The sequence below is a fragment of the Salvelinus alpinus genome, chromosome 2 (genome assembly GCF_045679555.1).
Source record: "Salvelinus alpinus chromosome 2, SLU_Salpinus.1, whole genome shotgun sequence".
In the NCBI taxonomy this organism is placed as follows: Eukaryota; Metazoa; Chordata; class Actinopteri; order Salmoniformes; family Salmonidae; genus Salvelinus; species Salvelinus alpinus.
The window spans coordinates 60,778,595-60,803,778 of NC_092087.1; the positions used below are offsets into that span (position 1 = coordinate 60,778,595).

General features: G+C 41.2%; 1 protein-coding gene across 16 annotated transcripts in view; it reads left to right on the plus strand.

Annotated features, from left to right (window-relative positions):
• ptprt (protein tyrosine phosphatase receptor type T) overlaps window positions 1–11,028 on the plus strand; it is a 487,625-nt gene extending 476,597 nt beyond the window's left edge. For all 16 annotated transcript variants that reach the window (XM_071386753.1, XM_071386649.1, XM_071386662.1 and 13 more), the window contains 2 exons: window positions 8,208–8,343; window positions 9,098–11,028. In XM_071386753.1, coding sequence (XP_071242854.1) covers window positions 8,208–8,343; window positions 9,098–9,151 — 190 coding nt within the window. In that variant the 3' untranslated portion in view covers window positions 9,152–11,028. The remainder of the gene's footprint in view (window positions 1–8,207; window positions 8,344–9,097) is intronic.
• Window positions 11,029–25,184: the final 14,156 nt, after the last annotated feature.

The following is a 25,184-nucleotide window of genomic DNA, read 5'->3' on the forward strand; positions in this document are numbered from 1 at the left end:
TGGCCATGTCGCAGTTGTAAATGAGAACTTGTTCTCAAATAGCCTACCTGGTTAAATAAAGGTGAACTAAAAGTAAATAAAAGGTACACAAAGTGGTTCAATTCCAGTTTGTGCTGTTCCACACACAGGATTTATTCAAGCTCCAAAGATTCCTCATTAAAACGAATAGCCTCAGCTCAAACTCACCTCTCTGTTATTACTGTGTACAGATGATGTAAAGCTTTTTGGAGCCATTGAATTGTACTGGACTGTGTGGGTATTTTCTAGATAAGCACCACTAAGGAAAAGTCTAATTTTAAGTCCAGCTTCTTTGTCTTTCTTATTTTGTTTGAATACATCGTCTTGTTACAATTCTTTGAAACGGTCCCTCTCCATATCGATGCAGTGACAGTAGATATTAATTTCTTTGGTTAGTTTTAATATCAGTGTGGCATTTTTTGTTCATAAACCAAGTTAACAGCATTGTCAGCTATAGCCAAGCAAACAGCACCTCTCCCATTCTCATAGTCACTGGCTTCATAGTGGTTTAGCCACATTATGGACCCTATTATGAAGCTTAAATTAGGGAGAGTGAGGATGAAAATCCATAGTGGAGACTGATTTCAAGGACCAGCCCCAACGATAACACAACACGATAAGTCCTGGATGTGATTTCTCTCCCCACTGCCCAAAATATCAAACAAAACCTATTTTGTAACAGTTCACTGATGCAAGTCTAATCAAGTGCCCATTGATTTCTTGAGGCAAAAGAAACGCACACCTGTTTAGGCGAGGTGCTGGCTAGCGGAGTAGAGCACTTGAAAAATAAAAGGAGAGCCTCACACTCTAGGAGCTAAGATGCAATAATAATAACGTTTCGACTGACAAGCTGTCTTCATCAGGGTATCAGTGTTTGTTACGCCTTAGCTTGGCTGTTACTTCACTGCTACAGACTACCTGCACTCAGTAGTGTAAGTACCACTTAAGTCATTTTTACCTTACCTTACCTTACTCTTTACTTTACTACATTCTTAAAGAAAATAATGTACTTTTTACTCCATACATTTTCCCTGACACCTAAAAGTACTCGTTACATTTTGAATGCTTAGCAGGACAGGAAAATGGTCTAATTCATGCACTTATCAAGAGAACTTCTCTGGTCATCCCTACTGCATCTGATCTGGCAGACTCACTAAACACAAATGCTTTGTTTGTCAATTCTGAGTGTTGGGAGTGTGCCCCTGGCGATCCGTCAATAAAAAAACAAAAATTGTGCAGTCTGGTTTAATATAAGGAATTTGAATTCATACTTTTACTCAAGTAAGACAATGTAGTACTTTTTCCTGGGGCTGGGGGTTAAAGCATTTCTTTCACATGACCATTCAATTTAGATAAGTGTGTCTGGGTATGCGTCATCTAATATTTATACAATATTTTTATCTGGACACTATTGTTACCTGGAATTTTTCCTTATTTTAGGCTAGTACAACTTTTAGTCTTAATCTTTACTACACTACTCCCTGTTTAGCATATGACCTCACATGTGAATCCTTAAAGTGTCATGATCGTTTGTAAAATTAACGGACCAAGGCGCAGCGTGCGTAGAGTTGCACATGTTTAATAAAGAAGTGAAACTTTAGCAAAGACAAAACAATAAAGAATAAACTAACAAACAACGAACCGTGACTACAACACTAACTCAAAACAAAACAATATCCCATAACCCACAGGTGGAAAAAATGCTACTTAAATATGATCCCCAATTAGAGACAACGATAGCCAGCTGCCTCTACTTGGGAATCATACCAAAACCGCAACATAGAAAAAACAACCTAGAACCCCACATAGAAAATGTAAACTAGACTAACCCCCCAGTCACGCCCTGACCTACTCCACCATAGAAAATAAAGGCTCTCTATGGTCAGGACATGACAGTACCCCCCCCCCCCCCCATAGGTGCGGACTCCGGCCGCAAAACCTGAAACCAAAAGGGAGGGTTAAGGGGGGTTGTCTAGTGTCGGTGGCGGCTCTGGTGCGGGGCGAAGAACCCGCTCATCCCGCGGATCCAGCCATGGATCCAGGCTGAACACTGTGGCTGGACTGGTCCTAGGTGCAGAAGAAGACTCCTGCCATAGAGCGGGACTAGACGCCATGTCTAGACTGGGCATCGGGACAGAGAAGGGCTCCTGCCATGGAGCTGGACTGGACGCCGTGTTCGGACTGGACATCGGCGCAGAGGAAGGCTCCTGTCTTGGAGCTGGACTGGACGCCGTGCTCGGACTGTGCATCGGCGCAGGGGAAGGCTACGGCCGTGGAGCTGGACTGGATGCCGTGTTCGGACTGGACATCGGCGCAGAGGAAGGCTCCTGCCTTGGAGCTGGACTGGACGCCGTTCTCGGACTGGACATCGGCGCAGAGGAAGGCTCCTGTCTTGGAGCTGGACTGGACGCCGTGCCTGGACTGGGCACCTGCGCAGAGGAAGACTCCGGCCTTGAAGCGGGACTGGACGCCGTGCCTGGACTGGATGATAGCAACAGAGTAAACAAAGAGAGAGAAGCATATTTCAACCCTGCAGGCGCGACACAAAACGCAGAAATAAAAATGTAATTCATGCCTTACCTTTGACGAGCGTCTGTTGTTGGCACTCCAATATGTCCCATAAACATCACAAATGGTCCTTTTGTTCGATTAATTCCGTCGATATATATCCAAAATGTCCATTTATTTGACGCGTTTGATCCAGAAAAACACCGATTCCAAATTGTGAAACGTGACTACAAAATATCTCAAAGGTTACCTGTAAATTTTGCCAAAAAAATTCTAACTACTTTTGTAATACAACTTTAGGTATTTTTTAACATAAATAATCGATAAAATTGAAGACGGGGTGATCTGTGTTCAATACAGGATTAAAACCAACTGTAGCTAGCTTTCTGGTCACTCGCTTCTATCTAACAGGACACTTCAAGTGACCCTCCTTCAAGATGGCCGTACTTCTTCATTACACAAAGGAATAACCTCAACCAATTTCTAAAGACTGTTGACATCCAGTGGAAGCGGTAGGAACTGAAAGAAAGTCCCTTAGAAATCTGGTTTCCCAATGAAATTTCATTGAAAAGAGAGTGACCTCAAAAGAAATCTGAATAGTTTGTCCTCGGGGTTTTGCCTGCTAAATAAGTTCTGTTATTTTCACAGACATGATTCAAACAGTTTTAGAAACTTCAGAGTGTTTTCTATCCAAATCTACTAATAATATGCATATCTTATCTTCTGGGGATGAGTAGCTGGCAGTTTAATATGGGCATGCTTTTCATCCAAAATTCCGAATGCTGCCCCCTACCCAAGAGAAGTTAAGAGGGTGTGAACAATGCCGCATGGGTGTAGTCAAAGGAGAGCTCTCCAGTAGGTACCAAACAATTCAAAGGTCCTTTTCTCAAACTGGAAAGTTTATCATCTTTCAAAGCAGAATTACCTTCCCATTGTTCCTCAGAAATGCAGTGTATGATAAACAATTTTGTAGCTATGAGTCTCTACTCTTATCCAATGTAAAAACAAATATATATTTGAAATTTTGCTACATAAGGCCAATTTGAGCCGGTCAGTCTCATACCAGTTCCCCGAATCCAAGCAGTCTTATCAGTATACTCTGGCCTACTTGGAGTACACAGTGAGAGTGTGCTTAATTTACAATGGCAAGAAGACCAAGACAAATGGATGCACATGCTGCATTAGCATTGCTACAAATTCTGAATGAAAATGACTCGGATGGTGGGGATGAAATGAATCATGACATCTCTTATGTTTATTCTTCTGATTCTACATCTCCGAGACTTGAGCGCAAAAAAAGCCAGAACAGTGCGCAGTGAGCTGGTGCCCGCACCACCACCAAATGAAAGCAGGAGAGAGGAAGGGAGGCACCTTTTGGATAGAACAAGCCGGTGACAATGCTAAGTGCCGATTAATTATCAGCACAAAATGTCATCACAGAGAGCAGACCCTACATCTCAAGCAAAAAACAACATCAACAACGCACTCACAAGCTTTTGTTATTTATGTGGCATGGGCATGCTCCATCTGATGCCGTTGCATATTCCATCTAAGCATGAGCTGACAATAGACTATTTTTGACTGGTGCCATATAAAGACTTATATTCATTATAATTTCATTATTGCTTTTGTGCTGATTTTATCAAGCACACTTGGCGCTTATAATGATGTTAAGGCTACTGATGCTTTCATCATTTAACTGCACATTTTGCTGATCGTGCATCTTGGTGGTTTGGGTATTTTAGTTTGTTTTGTCCTTATAAAAATAAGCTGTTACCGTGTTCCAACACATATACTTTCTATTTCATAGTTGTAACAAAGGCACTCCACGAATAAAATTGATTGAACACTTGAATTTTGGTGTTCTTTCGTTTTTTTACATGTAGCCGTAACATAAACTAATGAAAATGCTATGGTGTATTTTTTTTCTTTGTATTCTGTTACCTAAGACATTCACAAAAACAACCAAATTATAATTTTTCTGATAGCAGGTTTTAAATGTAGAATGTTGCAGTCAGAATGACTACTCATTAGCTTGAAGAGGGGTCATTTTAGGCCCAGCTGTCTTTATCATTCTGTCCTCCTTCACTCTCTCTGTCCTTTACTATCCCTTTCATCCTTTTCACCTCTCTTTACATTTATCTTCCTCCCTTCCTTGCTCTCGATGTCTCCTTCTCTTCCTTTACCTCTTCATACCTTTCTGTCCCTCTTCCTAGCTCTATCTGTCCCTTTCTCATTCCCCTGTTTTAACCTCTCTCTCTATCCTCATTCATACTCTTTTCTTCAACTATATATATATATATATATATATACACTGCTCAAAAAAATAAAGGGAACACTTAAGCAACACAATGTAACTCCAAGTCAATCATACTTCTGTGAAATCAAACTGTCCACTTAGGAAGCAACACTGATTGACAATAAATTTCACATGCTGTTGTGCAAATGGAATAGACAACAGGTGGAAATTATAGGCAATTAGCAAGACACCCCCAATAAAGGAGTGGTTCTGCAGGTGTTGACCACAGACCACTTCTCAGTTCCTATGCTTCCTGGCTGATGTTTTGGTCACTTTTGAATGCTGGTGGTGCTTTCACTCTAGTGGTAGCATGAGACGGAGTCTACAACCCACAGGTAGTGCAGCTCATCCAGGATGGCACATCAATGCGAGCTGTGGCAAGAAGGTTTGCTGTGTCTGTCAGCGTAGTGTCCAGAGCATGGAGGCGCTACCAGGAGACAGGCCAGTACATCAGGAGATGTGGAGGAGGCCGTAGGAGGGCAACAACCCAGCAGCAGGACCGCTACCTCCGCCTTTGAGCAGGAGGAGCACTGCCAGAGCCCTGCAAAATGACCTCCAGCAGGCCACAAATGTGCATGTGTCTGCTCAAACGGTCAGAAACAGACTCCATGAGGGTGGTATGAGGGCCCGACGTCCACAGGTGGGGGTTGTGCTTACAGCCCAACACCGTGCACGACCTTTGGCATTTGCCAGAGAACACCAAGATTGGCAAATTCGCCACTGGCGCCCTGTGCTCTTCACAGATGAAAGCAGGTTCACACTGAGCACGTGACAGACGTGACAGAGTCTGGAGACGCCTTGGAGAACGTTCTGCTGCCTGCAACATCCTCCAGCATGACCGGTTTGGCGGTGGGTCAGTCATGGTGTGGGGTGGCATTTCTTTGGGGGGCCGCACAGCCCTCCATGTGCTCGCTAGAGGTAGCCTGACTGCCATTAGGTACCGAGATGATATCCTCAGACCCCTTGTGAGACCATATGCTGGTGCGGTTGGCCCTGGGTTCCTCCTAATGCAAGACAATGCTAGACCTCATGTGGCTGGAGTGTGTCAGCAGTTCCTGCAAGAGGAAGGCATTGATGATATGGACCGCCCGTTCCCCAGACCTGAATCCAATTGAGCACATCTGGGACATCATGTCTCGCTCCATCCACCAACGCCACGTTGCACCACAGACTGTCCAGGAGTTGGTGGATGCTTTAGTCCAGGTCTGGGAGGAGATGCCTCAGGAGACCATCCGCCACCTCATCAGGAGCATGCCCAGGCGTTGTAGGGAGGTCATACAGGCACGTGGAGGCCACACACACTACTGAGCCTCATTTTGACTTGTTTTAAGGACATTACATCAAAGTTGGATCAGCCTGTAGTGTGGTTTTCCACTTTAATTTTGAGTGTGACTCCAAATCCAGACCTCCATGGGTTGATAAATTTGATTTCCATTGATAATTTTTGTGTGATTTTGTTGTCAGCACATTCAACTATGTAAAGAAAAAAGTATTTAATAAGAATATTTCATTCATTCAGATCTAAGATGTGTTATTTTAGTGTTCCCTTTATTTTTTTGAGCAGTGTATATATACAGTGGGGAGAACAAGTATTTGATACACTGCCGATTTTGCAAGTTTTCCTACTTACAAAGCATGTAGAGGTCTGTAATTTTTATCATAGGTACACTTCAACTGTGAGAGACGGAATCTAAAACAAAAATCCAGAAAATCACATTGTATGATTTTTAAGTAATTCATTTGCATTTTATTGCATGACATAAGTATTTGATCACCTACCAACCAGTAAGAATTCCGGCTCTCACAGACCTGTTAGTTTTTCTTTAAGAAGCCCTCCTGTTCTTCACTCATTACCTGTATTAACTGCACCTGTTTGAACTCGTTACCTGTATAAAAGACACCTGTCCACACACTCAATCAAACAGACTCCAACCTCTCCACAATGGCCAAGACCAGAGAGCTGTGTAAGGACATCAGGGATACAATTGTAGACCTGCACAAGGCTGGGATGGGCTACAGGACAATAGGCAAGCAGCTTGGTGAGAAGGCAACAACTGTTGGCGCAATTATTAGAAAATGGAAGAAGTTCAAGATGACGGTCAATCACCCTTGGTCTGGGGCTCCATGCAAGATCTCACCTCGTGGGGCATCAATGATCATGAGGAAGGTGAGGGATCAGCCCAGAACTACACGGCAGGACCTGGTCAATGACCTGAAGAGAGCTGGGACCACAGTCTCAAAGAAAACCATTAGTAACACACCATGCCGTCATGGATTAAAATCCTGCAGCGCACGCAAGATCCCCCTGCTCAAGCCAGCGCATGTCCAGGCCCGTCTGAAGTTTGCCAATGACCATCTGGATGATCCAGAGGAGGAATGGGAGAAGGTCATGTGGTCTGATGAGACAAAAATAGAGCTTTTTGGTCTAAACTCCACTCGCCGTGTTTGGAGGAAGAAGAAGGATGAGTACAACCCCAAGAACACCATCCCAACCGTGAAGCATGGAGGTGGAAACATCATTCTTTGGGGATGCTTTTCTGCAAAGGGGACAGGACGACTGCACCGTATTAAGGGGAGGATGGATGGGGCCATGTATCGCGAGATCTTGGCCAACAACCTCCTTCCCTCAGTAAGAGCATTGAAGATGGGTCGTGGCTGGTTCTTCCAGCATGACAACGACCCGAAACACACAGCCAGGGCAACTAAGGAGTGGCTCCGTAAGAAGCATCTCAAGGTCCTGGAGTGGCCTAGCCAGTCTCCAGACCTGAACCCAATAGAAAATCTTTGGAGGGAGCTGAAAGTCCGTATTGCCCAGCGACAGCCCCGAAACCTGAAGGATCTGGAGAAGGTCTGTATGGAGGAGTGGGCCAAAATCCCTGCTGCAGTGTGTGCAAACCTGGTCAAGAACTACAGGAAACGTATGATCTCTGTAATTGCACACAAAGGTTTCTGTACCAAATATTAAGTTCTGCTTTTCTGATGTATCAAATACTTATGTCATGCAATAAAATGCAAATTATTTACTTAAAAATCATACAATGTGATTTTCTGGATTTTTGTTTTAGATTCCGTCTCTCACAGTTGAAGTGTACCTATGATAAAAATTACAGACCTCTACATGCTTTGTAAGTAGGAAAACCTGCAAAATCGGCAGTGTATCAAATACTTGTTCTCCCCACTGTATATATATATTTTTTAAATCTTTATTTAACTAGGCAAGTCAGTTAAGAACAAATTCTTATTTTCAATGACGGCCTAGGAACAGTGTTCAGGGGCAGAATGACAGATGTTTTACCTTGTCAGCTCGGGGATTCAATCTTGCAAACTTTTGATTACAAGTCCAATGCTCTAACCACTAGGCTACCTAACCTCTCTCCAACAGGACTGGTGGTGGACGGAGTGGTACCTTCTGTGCCATCTGCAGCATCAGTGAGATGATCCAGCAGCAGAACATTGTAGATGTGTTCCACACCGTCAAGACGCTGAGGAACAACAAATCCAACATGGTGGAGACTATGGTACGTTCCATTGACCACAACAGTTAGGGTGATATGGTACTGTATAAGAGGCTTGAGGAAGGTTTCTGTGTCCTGAGTGTGTGTCCTACGTTGCTTATATAGTATATATAAGCTACTATATAAGCAACGTAGGACACACACTCAGGACACACAGTTGTGGCTCTATTGGACAGGTTTTAGACCATAGACAGTAAGGCGGACACACACCACACACATATCCTCAGGTGGATGACTTGCTATGGCAGGTGTTGTTTAGCAGATGTCTCTATACCTTCTAATATAGCTTCAGAAACAAGATGCTCAATTTCACAGAACCATCTCAGGGTGGGTACAGCTGTTCACTTAGAATTAAAGCAGATTTGGTGGCAAAAGACAACTACCGTAGTAAAAAGGTTATTGTAGACTTTGAAGATACTGTCATAATCCTGCATGGAATTTTTATTGTATTTACATTACATTTATTATTTAGTATTTAGTATTTAGATAAAAGACGATTTGATTATCTTTGTTGTTTATCTACTGTTATATTGTTAAATTGTCTCTGAATGTTATTTTCCCACTTGAATTATGAAACAGTGCTACTCATGGAAGAGATTGATAATATTATTGTTGGAAGCATAGAGATCCCCAGTGTGCTTGAGTTTCCTTTTTATTCATCATAAAAAAATTATCCATGAACCTGATGTGCAAGTTCACTTTCTGAGAGATAATATGAAAATGATGCCAATGTGTGACTAGTCTTTCCCTTTTCTAGGAACAGTATAAATTCTGCTATGAAGTTGCTCTGGAGGCCCTTAGCGCATTCTGAGAGACTGCCTCTCGTGTCAGTGGGTCACAGTGCTGACTGCAGGAACACCAACCCATATGAGGCAGGGGATGTGTGTGTGTGCAACCACACACACGTGAAACTGTACAGAAGAAAAAAAATGCACTCCACACTGGGTTTGTGTGCACTTCTGCAAGACTGGGACCGCTTTTGTTTGTATAAAGAAAAAATGAAATGAAAACCTCAACACTTTAATTCTTTCTTCAGTGTCCATCTTGAACTGTGATGTGATCTTGTACAGTCATTTCCTTTTTAGATATATGCCTTGAATGTTACACCCTCAATGTAAAAGTACAACCTGGAAGATTAGCTGAGATCATGGGGATCCTAATAAAAAACATGCAGACTAACCAACAGAACCGATACCACCAGACAGACGAAGACAAATACAAGTTGGGAAGATTCAAACTCTCCCTGGCCTTGCACCTCTTTTTAATGAACATTAATAACGACTGTATTATATAGCCCCCCCCTCCTCCTGCTACCACCCGTTTGAACACAAAATGGCAGATACATTTTGTAATTATTTGGATTTTGTGGTTCTTGCAACAGCTTTACATCCATGTTCACACACTGATTTTCTCACATTCTCAATGTGATGTCTTCAGTCAACGTTTTGGTTTATTTTGATATTGTGGCATGTTCTCATCATTCTGGTGTCCCATGGCTCTTGTGCTATGCAGACAATCACGAATTCCGAGACCCATTCTGGTTTTCTGTATTGAAAGTGAGAGAAGTCAGTCAACGCTTTAGCATTCTATGCCGGCGCTACATATACAGTATTCATCAAGACGTTCATGTGTTTTGTAATTTGCACTGTATTTTGCACTGCTTTACCTTCAAACACGTTTTCAACTCTTGTGTAATTTGATTCGATAGTGCCATATTCACATCTTTAAGCACACATACGATTTTAACCGAATTGTGAAGAAACGTGTCAGCCGAAGGATAGAGTGGGATAATGTTCTAGTAATGTGCACCTCAAGCTTGTCAAACACTGTAGCAGCCCCTGCCCTACTGTTGCCCAACCTCAGGTTTTGGTGAGAAGAATACTTTGCTTTTCATCCTTGTTCATTCTGCGCCCATACTCTAAGAGCAGTTTGGCTTTGTGTAAGGATGTCCTAATATGGACACCATACGTGTGTTCTGCCATTACTCTCTCCCTATGCATCTAATACATACTGTTTGACATGGGAACGGAATCCAGAATCTGAAATTGTGAACCCAACTCTTGAATGAGGCAGGGATTCAATCCAAGCGCTCTAGTTTTATAGGCAATGTTCCCGCGTTTGCATAAATCACATTCAAGGTAAACTGCAGATGTTGGCTCATTTGGAAATTCCCTATAAATGACAAGCGTTCTATGGTGCAGTTTCGGATCGAGTCCCGGCCTGAGTTTTGCAAGCTAACTGTTTTTTTTTATTTATTGTGTTTTCTGTCCATTGAATGGTTTTAGTACAGTATTGTATAGGGCTTTGTCAGTAGAATGTTTTGCTCAACATGGACAGTGACTTGAAGAAGTCTTGTATCAACGCACAGCATAGTTGTACTATTGACATGCGGTTGTTTGGTGACTGAAAGCACAAAGAGAAACAGTGTTGGATTTCAAATGGAAGAGAGGATAATGTGAATGCAAGTTGTTTTCCTTTTTTCCCCGATAGGCTTTATTTGGCTTTTCATATCTCCACTATCTGTGTTATATTTTGTTTTCCTCCTTTTTTTCTTGGATTTGTATAACTTTTTTTTATTTTATTTGTCTAGCAAAGTGATATTTAGATCTGGTGATGAAATTGCCATGGTTGTTTTGTTGTTAGAAAATGTGGTAACATCAAATAAAGGGACCAAAATGTTGAACAATAGATTTGAATCATTCTTCTTCCAACACATTTCATCAACCGAGTTACAACCATGGATATTATATACAGTAAATGTCAAGCCTACATTACAATAGCATTACGAAGGTGAAACATCAATCTCAGCGAGAATCAAACAAAATACTGATAAATCAAGATCCAACCCTCCCATTTTAACCATTTAATCCCAGACACCGAATGCACACGTGTGGACAGAGTGTTACACATAAAGACACACACAGACACATGCAAATGAACCAATTCATTCTAGTCCCATCCATTTAAGGCTGTGATGTGGCTGCATTTGATGATCCCTCATTGGGATGCAAGGGCCAATCTGGTGCAGTTTTCCATATATAACATTTTGCCACAGGGTGATTTGTATCCATTTACCCCCCTTCAACAAGCCTAAAATAATGCCATGTATTCTTGTTTTTTGGAATGAGTTTGGCAATTGGCCCATTTCATTTGCTCTCACTGAAATGTCATTATTAAGGGGGCATCTAATATATCTGCTTAAACACATAAAACAAGGGTATTCGGTGACTGGGGGAGAGGAATGCATCTTCATCGCTCGAGATGGTGCTGCTAACTAATGCATGATCAGTCATCTCCAGAATTAATGAGTGCAGATAGAAAATTAAGAAATAGCATGTACACAAGGCATTTGGGGCCCGATTCCGACGTAGAAATTTCACCTTTCTTATGCACGCCTTTCCTACATTCTTCTCAGTAGTTGGTATTCAGACTTACCTTATGAAGTTGAAAAAATGGGCTTTGTAGAGGTGGTTCCCTTGCGCACGCTGAATAAATGTAATTCAACTGCTGAAAACCCTCCCACTTGCTTGCCAACAGATTTTCTCATTAAGTTTTCATTCTATAGGGTTTTGAGTACATTTACTAAAAACACTCTGATCTTGTAGAATGTATTGCCATATTTTAGGGTCAGGAAAGTATCTATTAATCATAAAAAAAACAGGTTTAAAGAGCCTTTATGCACAAAATATATGGATGATAAATAAAATAGTGATTTGATTCATCCTGAAAGTTGTAATACTCAAGTTTAATCCACGAAATATTGGAAGGTGGAAAAAAGTGTACCATAGGGGTTACCAATTAGTCCTATGAATCTACCCTAATTCTCACTAATCAACGGTCCAGTTGTCGTGAACCATGTGCCAGGCTCCAGGTTTAACCTGCTACATGTGGTCTGAGTTCTATAATGATTGAAATGGGCTACATTATTGCACGTCGTTAGCCTAATATGATCCATTGATGCTAGTGACCCTCAGAAACAACTTACATGGACGTGACAGAGGAAAGAAAGGTAAATGGAATGGAATGATGACAAATGGAAGAAAACGAACACTGTGTGGGTAATACTGACGGTGGCTCCCAATAGTGGCTAATATTTAACATGATACAAATTGTAAACTAAAATGGAGAAAAGCCTGGGCATAGGCTATAATTAAAACATTCTGAAGCACATACATTAACTTGGCAGGTTCAGCCCGACTGAAGCCTATAGGTTGGGTGTCAAAATTTCATCCACCAAATTATGAGGGCACACAATGAAAATTCGGAGTAAGGGCACAGCTAACTATAGTCTTTAAACAACTTCTTATGGCTGAAGTCCCGTTAACGGGATCGATGTGACAACAGCCAGTCGAAGTGCAGGGCGCCAAATTCAAAAAACAGAAATCTCATAATTAAAATTCCTCAGACATTCATGTGTCTTATATCATTTTAAAGGTAATCTTGTTGTTAATCCCACCAAAGTGTCCGATTTCAAATAGGCTTTTCAGCGAAAGCACTACAAACGATTATGTTAGGTCACCACAAAACCACAATAATCACAGCCATTTTTTCCAGCTAAAGATAGCTTCACAAAAACCAGAATAGAGATCAAATTAATCACTAACCTTCGATTATTTTCATCAGATGACACTCATAGGACTTCATGTTACACAATACATGCATGTTTTGTTTGATTAAATTCATATTTATATAAAAAAATCTGAGTTTACATTGAGGCGACTAGATTCAAAAACATCAAGTGACTTTGCATAGCCACATCGTTTCAACAGAAATACTCATAAATATAGATGATAATACAAGTTATACACATGGAATTATAGATATACCTCTCCTTAATGCAACTGCTGTGTCAGATTACAAAAAAACTTTAAGGAAAAAGAAACCCACGCTATAATCTGAGACGGCGCTCAAAAGTAAAACACCACAGCCGCAAAGATGGCGTCTACATAAACAAGAAAATATATGATAAATATTCCCTTACCTTTGATGATCTACATCAGAAAGCACACCAGGAATCCCAGGTTCACAATAAATGTTTGTTTTGTTCGAAAAAATCTGTTATTTATGTCCAAATACCTTCTTTTGTTAGCGCGTCTGGTTTACATATCCAAACGCTAATTCTGGTCAGCGTTATATCGGACAAAAACTTACCGGTCGAAGAAACATTTCAAACTAAGTACACAATCAATCATTAGGATGTTTTTAACATATAGCTTCAATAAAGTTCCAACCGGAGTATTCTTTCTTGTCTTCATGAGCAATGGAACGTAAGTGACTTCCATGAGGAAAAAGCATGATCAGAAAATGGCTGCTTGATGGACACCTGACTGATTCTGCTATCATTCTCTCCCACAACATCATAGAAGTCTCATTATAATTTCTATTGATGGTTGACATCTAGTGGAACCCCTAGGCAGTGCACAATCATTCATATCTCAAGGGGATTTCATTAGGGACTCTGGTGAATACATACAAGCTCAGATTTCTGACTTCCTGTTTTGATTTCAACTCAGGATTTTGCCTGCCAATATGAGTTCTGTTAATCTCACAGACATAATTCAAACAGTTTTAGAAACTTTAGAGTGTTTTCTATCCAATACTAATAATAATATGCAAATATTAGCAATTATGACTGAGGAGCAGGCCGTTTGATATGGGCACATTTCATCCAAGCTACTCAATACTGCCCCTTCAGCCATAAGAAGTTAACATATAATTTGAATATGATTTTCAGTTTGCTTCCATATGGCTGGTTTCACATTAGTCTCCAGGGATCATGAAGAAAAATTATCTAAAACAATTGCTATGTCTATTTAATAACCCCTTCTCCAAACATATTAGTTTAGATTATTAGGATCCACATTAGCTACTGCACATGTAGAAGCTACTTTTTTCTGCTTTCCACATAGAAGTACAAATAAAAAGTATTACTCATTTACCAAGCTCTTATCAATAGCTCTTATCCATTTATAAATTACAATGCATGGAGAATGCTGTTATTTCTATCAGAAAAAAAGAAAGTAGATGCTTTTTCCACTTGGAACCGGAAGGTTCCAGCAGCTCTGACTTTGTTTACATAAGACAACACATTAAAAAAAATAGCTTGAGAAAAACTGCACCAAACACCTAACATGCTGATCAGACCGGACACGTCGCGTGCATTACAAAATACATTTAGAAATCCATGTGATTCAATTATTGCACCCACACTGCTTGCGCGCACCAACGAGCATCTGCGTTGCCAAGGGCTAGAATAGAAGTCATTCCTATTTCTGACGCAGATCGCGCTGCAAGTCCTGCCTCTCCCATCTCCTCATTGGTTTATAGAAGCAGGTACCCACCCACGTGCCATCCTCATTGGTTATACCCACGTGGGTGATTGAAAGACAAACTGTTTTGCCGGTCGTCATGGTAATACTATGAAGGTTTAGATGCCAATCACCATATAAATTCAAAGATGAAAAAGCCTGGAAGGAGGAGAGATGACTAGAAACGATTCGGTTGACCATTTTATGTGTGGATTAATTGTCGGAGTAGAGGACCTTGTGCATTTCAGGTAAAATAACAACTCAATGTTTATATGCCAGGACCAATTAGCTAGCAACAGCAAGCTAGCTAAATAGAACAAATTAGCTAGCATGTGCAAGCTAGCTAGCTAAATTGCCATACATGTTTAATGCTTTTCGACCCGTCCCCAAATTAATGTAATTGGTTCAGAGTTTGTTTTGATATTTTAACCTGCGTGTCGTGATTGCGTTTGGTGTGGGGGGACAAAATAAATTTATGCACGATGGCGCACGTGCGCAGCGGGTTTGGGTTCCGTGTAAGTTAAATGTAAAATTGCGCAACTAAAACATCCTTGGCAAAAATGTCAAAATTAATTTGAGATTTCTTGACTTATCTGAGATTAATTTTGGGGATTTTGAAGAAGTGAAATAGGCATCCGCATCTACAGTGTCTCATGGGGGACAAAAATCATTAGCCAAATGCTCCAAATGTGTTATTTCAGTACCAGTCAAAAATTTGGAAATACCTACTCATTACAGCGTTTTCTTTATGTTTACTATTTTCCACATTGTAGAATAATAGTGAAGACATCAAAACTTTGAAATAACACATTTGGAATCATGTAGTAATGATATATATATATTTATTTTTACAAATGAAAATATGTTTTATATTTGAGATTCTTCAAAGTAGCCACCCGTTGCCTTGATGACAGATTTGAACACTCTTGGCATTCTCTCAACCAGCTTCATGAGGTAGTCACCTGGAATGCATTTCAATTAACAGGTGTGCCTTTTTAAAAGTGAATTTGTGGAATTTCTTTCTTTCTTAATGCATATGAGCCAATCAGTTGTGTTGTGACAAGGTAGGGGTAGTATACAGAAGATAGCCCTATTTGGTAAAAGACCAAGTCCATATTATGGCAAGAACAGCTCAAATAAGCAAAGAGAAACAACAGTTTATCATTACTTCAAGACATGAAGGTCAGTCAATATGGAAAATGTAAATAACTTTGAAAGTTGCTTCAAGTGCAGTCGCAAAAACCATCAAGCACTGTGATGAAACTGGCCCTCATGAGGACCGCCACAGGAAAAAGGAAGACCCAGAGTTACCTCTGCTGCAGAGGATATGTTCATTAGAGTAAACTGCACCTCACATTGCAGCCCAAATAAATGCTTAACAGAGTTCAAGTAACACACATCTCAACATCTACTGTTCAGAGGAGACTGCATAAATCAGGCTTTCATGGTCGAATTGCTGCAAAGAAACCATTACTAAAGGACACCAATAAGAAGAAGATACTTTTTTGGGCCAAGAAATACAAGCAATGGACAATAGACCAGTGGAAATTTGTCCTTTGGTGTGATGAGTCCAAATTTGAGATTTTTGGTTCCAACCGCCGTGTCTTTCTGAGATGCAGAGTAGGTGAACGGATGATCGCCGGATGTGTGGTTTCCACCGTGAATCATGGAGGAGGAGGTGTGATGTGTGGCGGTGCTTTGCTGGTGACACTGTTAGTTTATTTTTAATTCAAGGCACACTTAACTAGCATGGCTACCACAGCATTCTGCAGCGATACTCCATCCCATCTGTTTTGCGCTTAGTGGGACTGTCATTTGTTTCTCAACAGGACAATGACCCCAAAACACCTCCAGGCTGTGTAAGGGCTATTTGACAAAGCTGGAGAGTGATGGAGTGCTACATCAGATGACCTGGCCTCCATAATCCCCCGACCTCAACCCAATTGAGATGGTTTGGGATGAGTAGGACCGCAGAGGAAGAGCAGCCAACAAGTGCTCAGCATATGTGGGAACTCCTTCAAGACTGTTTGAAAAGCATTCCAGGTGACTACCTCATGAAGCTGGCTGATAGAATGCCAAAAGTGTGCAAACCTGTCATCAAGGCAAAGGGTGGCTACTTTGAAGATTTTTTTTTAACACTTTTTTGGTTACTACATGAATCCATATGTGTTATTTCAGAGTTTTGATGTCTTTACTATTATTCTACAATGTGGAAACTAGTAAAAATAAAGAAAACCCTTGAATGTGTAGGTTTGTCAACGTTTGACTGGTACTGTAAAAGTCTTCTCATATTCATCTAGAAATACAGGTCCAGCCATTTGTTTTGACTTTTCTATGTGGTGTTCATGACAGCACAGTGATACCTAAAATGGATTATTTTCCATTTTCTTTTGGGCACAGTGGTATTACATATTTTTATTGCTGCATGATCCTAATACAAAATGTATAGCTGTACATGAATGGGTGCATCCATGAGCCTTTTAGATCGGTCCATAAAAGGCTCAAGGATGCACCCACTCATGTACAGCTATACATTTTGCATTAGGATTATGCAGCAACAAAAATATGTAATACCACTGTGCCCAAAAGAAAATTGAAAATAATCCATTATAGGTATTATTGAGCTGTCATGAACACCACATAGAAAGGTCAAAACAAATGGTTGGACCTGTATTTCTTGATGAGATATTAGTAAAACATGAGACTAGAGAAGACTTTTACTAACATACTGTTGTGTAAGCATGTCACCTACGGAATTATCAATAAAACAGACCCCACTGGGTCCCGCTTTAAATTACATTCAGCTTAGAAAGGCTTCATAAATCCTTCATGTCTTCATAAGCACTACATAAATGTGTTACAAAGCATCTATAACCGTATGTCATGCTTTCTAAAGGGTTCATAAATCTGGCATAACTGTGACATAACCACCAATGACAAATGTTACATAACTCTGTCAAATATGACAAACCTGTGCTTTATAAAGGGTGGCATAAGCACCGCTTAATAAAGGCCTTATAATATTAGAGGCTTCATAAAGCATTTATAACCCTGTTATACATCTTGTTAGAGCATTGCATCGCTAGGATATTGGGTTCGATTCCCGGGACCACCCATACGCAAAAATGTATTCATGCATTACTAAGTCGCTTTGGATAAAAGCATCTGCTAAATGTTACATTTTATATTATATTTCAGTAAAACGTTTATAGGATGGCCCAACCGCTTTCCCTCTTGAGTGCATTGTCAATATTAGACCTGACCTCAACTTCCTCCAAAATGCTGTGCTGCAGGATGACACACACTCTAAAGTGCAGTCATGCACAGCTAAAAACATTGGTAGGGCCTTTTAAAGTTTGTTTTTATTTTTTGCCTACTTCTTTTTCTCCAATTTGTTTTTGTTTTTAAGGTTGTAACTTGCCATTTTTAACACTTTTTTGGTTACTACATGATTCCATATGTGTTATTTCATAGTTTTGATGTCTTCACTATTATTCTAGAAAAAAGTAAAAAAAATAAAGAAAAAGCCTTGAATGAGTAGGTGTGTCCAAACTTTTGACTTGTACTGTATAATGCCGGGAGCTGCTTTGACAGCTTCAACTCAGTTACACCTCCGTCATTGCCTCATCAAAAGTAAATGATATGCGGTATGCAGTTGTCGGTTATCTCGGGTTACTGCTGAACTTTACATAGACATATAAAAAGTAGCTGACAAGGGCTAATTGAGTGACTAACATAACAAGAGGAAAACTGCTGATGCAATACCACATTTTGAATTTTCTCCTTGTGTAGGCCTATTCAACTAGTCCAGTGAAGGGAAGGTTGATACCTAGTTGCACAAATGAATTCATTCAATCTAAATGTGTCTTCCGCATATAACTCAATCTCTCTGAATCAGAGACGTCCATGGCATCCGGGGAGCAGTTGTTGTTTGGGGGTTAACTGCCTAGTTCAAGAGCAGAACGGCAGATTTTTTTCCACCTTTCCAGCTCTAGGATTTGAACCAGCGACCTTTCGGATACTGACCGGCACTGGGAGGAACATTACATTATGAGCTTGCAGTGGGAGCTTGATTAGAGGTAGGGGAACATGAGAGCATTGTAAACAATTATACCTCTCCAATATTACCCTCAGATTAGATCCACATGTCTACTTAGCTAAAGTATTCAATTGAATGATACGATATCCTCTGGACGTCTCACTGTACTTATATGGCACTTGGAGTTGAAGGATAAGGTGGCTAAAATGTTATAAAACTGATGATAGCTCCAAGCGATTCCATTTTTCCGACTTGCATAATTTCCACTTTTTGTGTTTCATCATATGATTACAGTAGTTTAATAGGAGAGTGGAAAAGGGGAGTTTGTTATTGAATAAATTGCTTGCCCTCTGTCAGTGAGCCCTTGTTAAACCCACACTGAGTCTATGTCCCAAATGGCACCCTATGGGCCGTGGTCAGAAGTAGTGCACTATATAGAGAATAGGATGAAATTTGGAATGCAGTCTAAATTATAACAGGTTTTGTAAAAAGCACTTAATGGAAAATAATGTATTCCTTCTGTAATCAGAGGCTTGAATTCATTAAAATTGAAAACAGTGCTGTCCCATTAATAATCCACCACCTCAAATCAATCTGCTGTTTTATGTGGAGTGGGGAGGAAAGGGCAATATTATTTCAGGTAGAGGAGTGGGTCAACTGGAACTTTATGCTCATTTGCCAAGTGATTGTTGCCCCAACGTTTCCAGGTTTGTCACCAATCAGAGGGGTGATAAGATGACGCCGACAGACATGGCAGCTCTGCTTCTAGCTCCTAAGCAACTTTGCAGTGTTTTGTTTTTTTGTGTGTTATTTCTTACATTATTAGCCCAGAATGTTTTTTGTGTTTTTACATACAGACAGGAATAACTTTTGGATATCAGAGCGGTGGTAACTCACCAGCATTACGACCAGGAATACGACTTTCCCGAATTGGATCCTTTGTTCGTATCTCCGAGGGCAATTGAACTTATCCCAGAGACTGCTCCAAGTCGCCGCCGGCAGAGAAGAGGTATTTGGAGTGGACTTAGATTAGAGAGAGTTTACGTCACAGAGTTTACGTCACTTCCTCTTGAACTTGCAGACGTGTTGCTGTGCATTTTGTTGCCAACCTTACTTTGCTAGCTGACAACTTTACGGTTTTTACTTTTTACTTTTTAATTACCCTTTATATTTTTAGTTTTTCCCTCACAACTTTTTTCCCTCATTCAACTTTTTCACTCCGGATGCTTTATCTGGACATGGTTCGTCAGCACCTTCAACAGACAAAGCTAAGTAGTAACATTAACATGATGCCTTCTAATTGCAGTCGCTGTACTCATAATATACAGGAGAACGATCGCCTTATGGCGAGGATAGCTGTGCTGCAAGCCCAGCTTCAGACGCAATCATTAGGCAAGGGTAATTTCAGTGTAGGAAAGGATGAAACAGCGTCTGTGCCACCAGTCAGTACAGATAGTAGTATAAATCCCCCCGCACAGTTCCCGCAGCCGGACAACTTTCTCATGGCTTCTGGAGGGAAATGCTGTAGGAATGCTCAGCTGGTGTCGCTCATTCAGCCGACAGAAACTTTCAACCGGTTTTCCCCATTAAGTAGCGAGTCGGAGTCTGAGGCCGAGTCTTCTCTTGTCTCTACTCCTCCCATTACGGGGTCAGAGACGCCGAAGCTTCCCACCATTAGCTCTGACAAATTGAAAACCCTAGTCATTGGCGACTCCATTACCCGCAGTATTAGACTTAAAACGAATCACCCAGCGATCATACACTGGGATCTGGGACTCACCCACAAACAGGACCAAGCCGGACTCCATCCTAGCTGGAGGGGTGCTCTCATCTTATCTACCAACATAGACAGGGCTCTAACTCCTCTAGCTCCACAATGAAATAGGGTGCAGGCCAGGCAGCAGGCTGTTAGCCAACCTGCCAGCTTAGTGGAGTCTGCCACTAGCATAGTCAGTGTAGTCAGCTCAGCTATCCCCATTGAGACTGTGTCTGTGCCTCGACCTAGGTTGGGCAAAACTAAACATGGCGGTGTTCGCCTTAGCAATCTCACTAGGATAAAGACCTCCTCCATTCCTGCCATTATTGAAAGAGATCGTGATACCTCACATCTCAACATAGGGCTACTTAATGTTAGATCCCTCACTTCAAAGGCAGTTATAGTCAATGAACTAATCACTGATCATAATCTTGATGTGATTGGCCTGACTGAAACATGGCTTAAGCCTGATGAATTTACTGTGTTAAATGAGGCCTCACCCCCTGGTTACACTAGTGACCATATCCCCCATGCATCCCGCAAAGGCGGAGGTGTTGCTAACATTTACGATAGCAAATTTCAATTTACCAAAAAAAAAATGACGTTTTCATCTTTTGAGCTTCTAGTCATGAAATCTATGCAGCCTACTCAATCACTTTTTATAGCTACTGTTTACAGGCCTCCTGGGCCATATACAGCGTTCCTCACTGAGTTCCCTGAATTCCTTTCGGACCTTGTAGTCATAGCAGATAATATTCAAATTTTTTGTGATTTTAATATTCATATGGAAAAGTCCACAGACCCACTCCAAAAGGCTTTTGGAGCCATCATCGACTCAGTGGGTTTTGTCCAACATGTCTCTGGACCTACTCACTGCCACAGTCATACTCTGGACCTAGTTTTGTCCCATGGAATAAATGTTGTAGATCTTAATGTTTTTCCTCATAATCCTGGACTATCGGACCGACATTTTATTACGTTTGCAATCGCAACAAATAATCTGCTCAGACCCCAACTAAGGAGCATCAAAAGTCGTGCTATAAATTCTCAGACAACACAAACATTCCTTGATGCCCTTCCAGACTCCCTCTGCCTACCCAAGGACGTCAGAGGACAAAAATCAGTTAACCACCTAACTGAGGAACTCAATTTAACCTTGCGCAATACCCTAGATGCAGTTGCACCCCTAAAAACTAAAAACATTTGTCATAAGAAACTAGCTCCCTGGTATACAGAAAATACCCGAGCTCTGAAGCAAGCTTCCAGAAAATTGGAACGGAAATGGCGCCACACCAAACTGGAAGTCTTCCGACTAGCTTGGAAAGACAGTACCGTGCAGTATCGAAGAGCCCTCACTGCGGCTCGATCATCCTACTTTTCCAACTTAATTGAGGAAAATAAGAACAATCCAACATTTATTTTTGATACTGTTGCAAAGCTAACTAAAAAGCAGCATTCCCCAAGTGAGGATGGCTTTCACTTCAGCAGTAATAAATTCATGAACTTCTTTGAGGAAAAGATCATGATCATTAGAAAGCAAATTACGGACTCCTCTTTAAATCTGCGTATTCCTCCAAAGCTTAGCTGTCCTGAGTCTGCACAACTCTGCCAGGACCTAGGATCAAGAGAGACACTTAAGTGTTTTAGTACTATATCTCTTGACACAATGATGAAAATAATCATGGCCTCTAAACCTTCAAGCTGCATACTGGATCCTATTCCAACTAAACTACTGAAAGAGCTGCTTCATGTGCTTGGCCCTCCTATGTTGAACATAATAAACGGCTCTCTATCCACCGGATGTGTACCAAACTCACTAAAAGTGGCAGTAATAAAGCCTCTCTTGAAAAAGCCAAACCTTGACCCAGAAAATATAAAAAACTATCGGCCTATATCGAATCTTCCATTCCTCTCAAAGATTTTAGAAAAAGCTGTTGCGCAGCAACTCACTGCCTTCCTGAAGACAAACAATGTATACGAAATGCTTCAGTCTGGTTTTAGACCCCATCATAGCACTGAGACTGCACTTGTGAAGGTGGTAAATGACCTTTTAATGGTGTCAGACCGAGGCTCTGCATCTGTCCTCGTGCTACTAGACCTTAGTGCTGCCTTTGATACCATCGATCACCACATTCTTTTGGAGAGACTGGAAACCCAAATTGGTCTACACGGACAAGTTCTGGCCTGGTTTAGATCTTATCTGTCGGAAAGATATCAGTTTGTCTCTGTGAATGGTTTGTCCTCTGACAAATCAACTGTACATTTCGGTGTTCCTCAAGATTCCGTTTTAGGACCACTATTGTTTTCACTATATATTTTACCTCTTGGGGATGTCATTCGAAAACATAATGTTAACTTTCACTGCTATGCGGATGACACACAGCTGTACATTTCAATGAAACATGGTGAAGCCCCAAAATTGCCCTCGCTAGAAGCCTGTGTTTCAGACATAAGGAAGTGGATGGCTGAAAACGTTCTACTTTTAAACTAGGACAAAACAGAGATGCTTGTTCTAGGTCCCAAGGAACAAAGAGATCTTCTGTTAAAACCTTTTGTCAATAGGGGGAGCTGTTAGCACTATTTTTTTTTTTACATTTCCAAATTAAACTGCCTCGTACTCAATTCTTGCTCGTACAATATGCATATTATTATTACTATTGGATAGAAAACAATCTCTAGTTTCTAAAACCGTCTGTGGGTGGAACAGAACTCATTCTACAGCACTTTTCCTGCCAGGGAATGAGATTTCAGAAATCTTGGCCTCTGTTCTCAGGTCAGTTTATAAGTCCCTGTGAATGCTGTGGGGCTACAAACACTGCCTACGCCTTCCTCTAGATGTCAGTAAGTGGTGACAATTTGAATGGGGTCGATTGCGCAATCTGGGATTAAAATATTTAACTTTCACACATTAACAAGTCCAATACAGCATATGAAAGGTAGACATCTTGTGAATCAAGCCAACATGTCCGATTTTTAAAATGTTTTACAGGGAAGACAAAATATGTAAATCTATTAGCTAACCATGTTAGCAAAAGACACCACTTTCTAACACCATCAGTTTTTACCTCCATCACCAGCTATCACTAATTCGACCAAATAAAGATATACAGTGGGGAGAACAAGTATTTGATACACTGCCGATTTTGCAGGTTTTCCTACTTACAAAGCATGTAGAGGTCTGTAATTTTTATCATAGGTACACTTCAACTGTGAGAGACGGAATCTAAAACAAAAATCCAGAAAATTACATTGTATGATTTTTAAGTAATTCATTTGCATTTTATTGCATGACGTAAGTATTTGATCACCTACCAACCAGTAAGAATTCCGGCTCTCACAGACCTGTTAGTTTTTCTTTAAGAAGCCCTCCTGTTCTCCACTCATTACCTGTATTAACTGCACCTGTTTGAACTCGTTACCAGTATAAAAGACACCTGTCCACACACTCAATCAAACAGACTCCAACCTCTCCACAATGGCCATGACCAGAGAGCTGTGTAAGGACATCAGTGATAGAATTGTAGACCTGCACAAGGCTGGGATGGGCTACAGGACAATAGGCAAGCAGCTTGGTGAGAAGGCAACAACTGTTGGCGCAATTATTAGAAAATGGAAGAAGTTCAAGATGACGGTCAATCACCCTCGGTCTGGGGCTCCATGCAAGATCTCACCTCGTGGGGCATCAATGATCATGAGGAAGGTGAGGGATCAGCCCAGAACTACACGGCAGGACCTGGTCAATGACCTGAAGAGAGCTGGGACCACAGTCTCAAAGAAAACCATTAGTAACACACTACGCCGTCATGGATTAAAATCCTGCAGCGCACGCAAGGTCCCCCTGCTCAAGCCAGCGCATGTCCAGGCCCGTCTGAAGTTTGCCAATGACCATCTGGATGATCCAGAGGAGGAATGGGAGAAGGTCATGTGGTCTGATGAGACAAAAATAGAGCTTTTTGGTCTAAACCCCACTCACCGTGTTTGGAGGAAGAAGAAGGATGAGTACAACCCCAAGAACACCATCCCAACCGTGAAGCATGGAGGTGGAAACATCATTCTTTGGGGATGCTTTTCTGCAAAGGGGACAGGACGACTGCACTGTATTGAGGAGAGGATGGATGGGGTCATGTATCGCGAGATCTTGGCCAACAACCTCCTTCCCTCAGTAAGAGCATTGAAGATGGGTCATGGCTGGGTTTTCCAGCATGACAACGACCCAAAACACACAGCCAGGGCAACTAAGGAGTGGCTCCGTAAGAAGCATCTCAAGGTCCTGGAGTGGCCTAGCCAGTCTCCAGACCTGAACCCAATAGAAAATCTTTGGAGGGAGCTGAAAGTCCGTATTGCCCAGCGACAGCCCCGAAACCTGAAGGATCTGGAGATGATCTGTAGGGAGGAGTGGGCCAAAATCCCTGCTGCAGTGTGTGCAAACCTAGTCAAGAACTACAGGAAACGTATGATCTCTGTAATTGCAAACAAAGGTTTCTCTACCAAATATTAAGTTCTGATGTATCAAATACTTATGTCATGCAATAAAATGCAAATTAATTACTTAAAAATCATGATTTTCTGGATTTTTGTTTTAGATTCCGTCTCTCATAGTTGAAGTGTACCTATGATAAAAATTACAGACCTCTACATGCTTTGTAAGTAGGAGAACCTGCAAAATCGGCAGTGTATCAAATACTTGTTCTCCCCACTGTATATAGCCACTAACCAAGAAACAACTTCATAAGATGACAGT